Source organism: Eurytemora carolleeae, unplaced genomic scaffold (assembly GCF_000591075.1).
Source record: "Eurytemora carolleeae unplaced genomic scaffold, Eaff_2.0 scaffold1107, whole genome shotgun sequence".
Lineage (NCBI taxonomy): Eukaryota > Metazoa > Arthropoda > Copepoda > Calanoida > Temoridae > Eurytemora > Eurytemora carolleeae.
In genome coordinates this window covers 14,175-16,008 of record NW_019402190.1, presented here as the reverse complement: position 1 = coordinate 16,008, position 1,834 = coordinate 14,175, and the positions used below count along the sequence as shown (strand labels likewise).

At 32.3% G+C, this 1,834-nt stretch overlaps 1 protein-coding gene across 1 annotated transcript; it reads right to left on the bottom strand.

The window, feature by feature from the left end:
* Nucleotides 1-893: 893 nt before the first annotated feature.
* Nucleotides 894-1,538, bottom strand: LOC111718272 (acyl-[acyl-carrier-protein]--UDP-N-acetylglucosamine O-acyltransferase-like). Its single transcript, XM_023493815.1, has one exon. The coding sequence runs from the start codon at nt 1,536-1,538 to the stop codon at nt 894-896; it is 645 nt and encodes a 214-aa protein (XP_023349583.1).
* Nucleotides 1,539-1,834: the final 296 nt, after the last annotated feature.

The following is a 1,834-nucleotide window of genomic DNA, read 5'->3' as shown; positions in this document are numbered from 1 at the left end:
AGATAGATAGACGACTATCTTGAAGAAGTTTAGGTAAGTAGATATAAGATATTATAGGAAGATAGATAGACGACTATCTTGAAGAAGTTTAGGTAAGTATAGATAGATATTATAGGAAGATAGATAAACGACTATCTTGAAGAAGTTTAGGTAAGTAGATAGATAGACGACTATCTTGAAGAAGTTTAGGTAAGTATATAGATATATAGGAAGATAGATAAACGACTATCTTGAAGAAGTTTAGGTAAGTAGATAGATAGACGACTATCTTGAAGAAGTTTAGGTAAGTAGATAGATATATAGGAAGATAGATAGACGACTATCTTGAAGAAGTTTAGGTAGGTAGATAGATATTATAGGAAGATAGATAGACGACTATCTTGAAGAAGTTTAGGTAGGTAGATAGATATTATAGGAAGATAGATAGACGACTATCTTGAAGAAGTTTAAGTAAGTAGATAGATAGACGACTATCTTGAAGAAATTTAAGTAGGTAGATAGATATTATAGGAAGATAGATAGACGAGTATCTTGAAGAAGTTTAGGTAGGTAGATAGATATATAGGAAGATAGATAGACGACTATCTTGAAGAAGTTTCCCCATTTCAGATGTAATCAATAGCAAAGTTTGCAGCCAACTGTGGGCCCGGGAATTTCCACTATAAAGGTTTGATAAATTCTTGTTTCTAAATCGACGTATAAAATTAAAAAGAAATAAAGGTCCAAGGCGACCTTTACTTTACTGTGTTCAACATTGTTAATATGCAATTAATATTATAAACAACATTTTGTATTAGGTTAGATCTTTTGACGCCTAAAAGAGATTTTTAAATTTCTGATTTCTCGAAAATGTGGAAAATCCGTTTTAAATCACAAATATGATTCAAATTTATTTAAGAATAAGGTTCAGCATCTAGAAGGATCATCTTTTCACAAGTTCCAATAAATTCATGAGTTTCTTGAGTTCCTATAGTATTATGAGTTTTAATTTTGTCATGAGTTCCATTAGTTTCATGAGTTCCAATAGTATCATGAGTTTTAATTTTGTCATGAGTTCCAATAGTTTCATGAGTTCCAATAGTTTCCTGAGTTCCAATAGTTTCCTGAGTTCCAATAGTTTCCTGAGTTCCAATAGTTTCCTGAGTTACAATAGTTTCCTGAGTTCCAATAGTTCCATGAGTTCCAATGGTTTCATGAGTTCCAATAGTTTCATGAGTTCCAATAGTTTCATGAGTTCCAATAGTTTCATGAGTTCCAATAGTTTCCTGAGTTACAATAGTTTCCTGAGTTCCAATAGTTTCATGAGTTCCAATGGTTTCATGAGTTCCAATAGTTTCATGAGTTCCAATAGTTTCATGAGTTCCAATAGTTTCATGAGTTCCAATAGTTTCCTGTGCTATAATAGTTTCATGATTTCCAATAGTTTCAAAAGTTCCAATAGTTTCCTGTGTTCCAATAGTCGTCCTGTGTTCCAATAGTGTCCTGAGTTCCAATAGTTTCATGAGTTTTAATAGTTTCATGAGTTCCAATAGTTTCATGAGTTCCAATAGTGTCCTGAGTTCCAATAATTTCATGAGTTCCAATTGTTTCATGAGTTCCAATAGTTTAAAGAGTTTTAATAGTTTCATTAGTTCCAATAGTTTCCCGGGTTCCAATAGTTTCATGAGTTCCAATAGTTACTTGAACTCCAATAGATACACGAGTTTTAATAGTTTCCTGAGTTCCAATAGTTTCATGAGTTCCAATAGTTTCATGAGTTCCAATAGTTTCCTGAGTTCCAATATTATGATGAGTATAAGATGGTTCTAGGGCCCAGTTTCTGATCTGAATATCA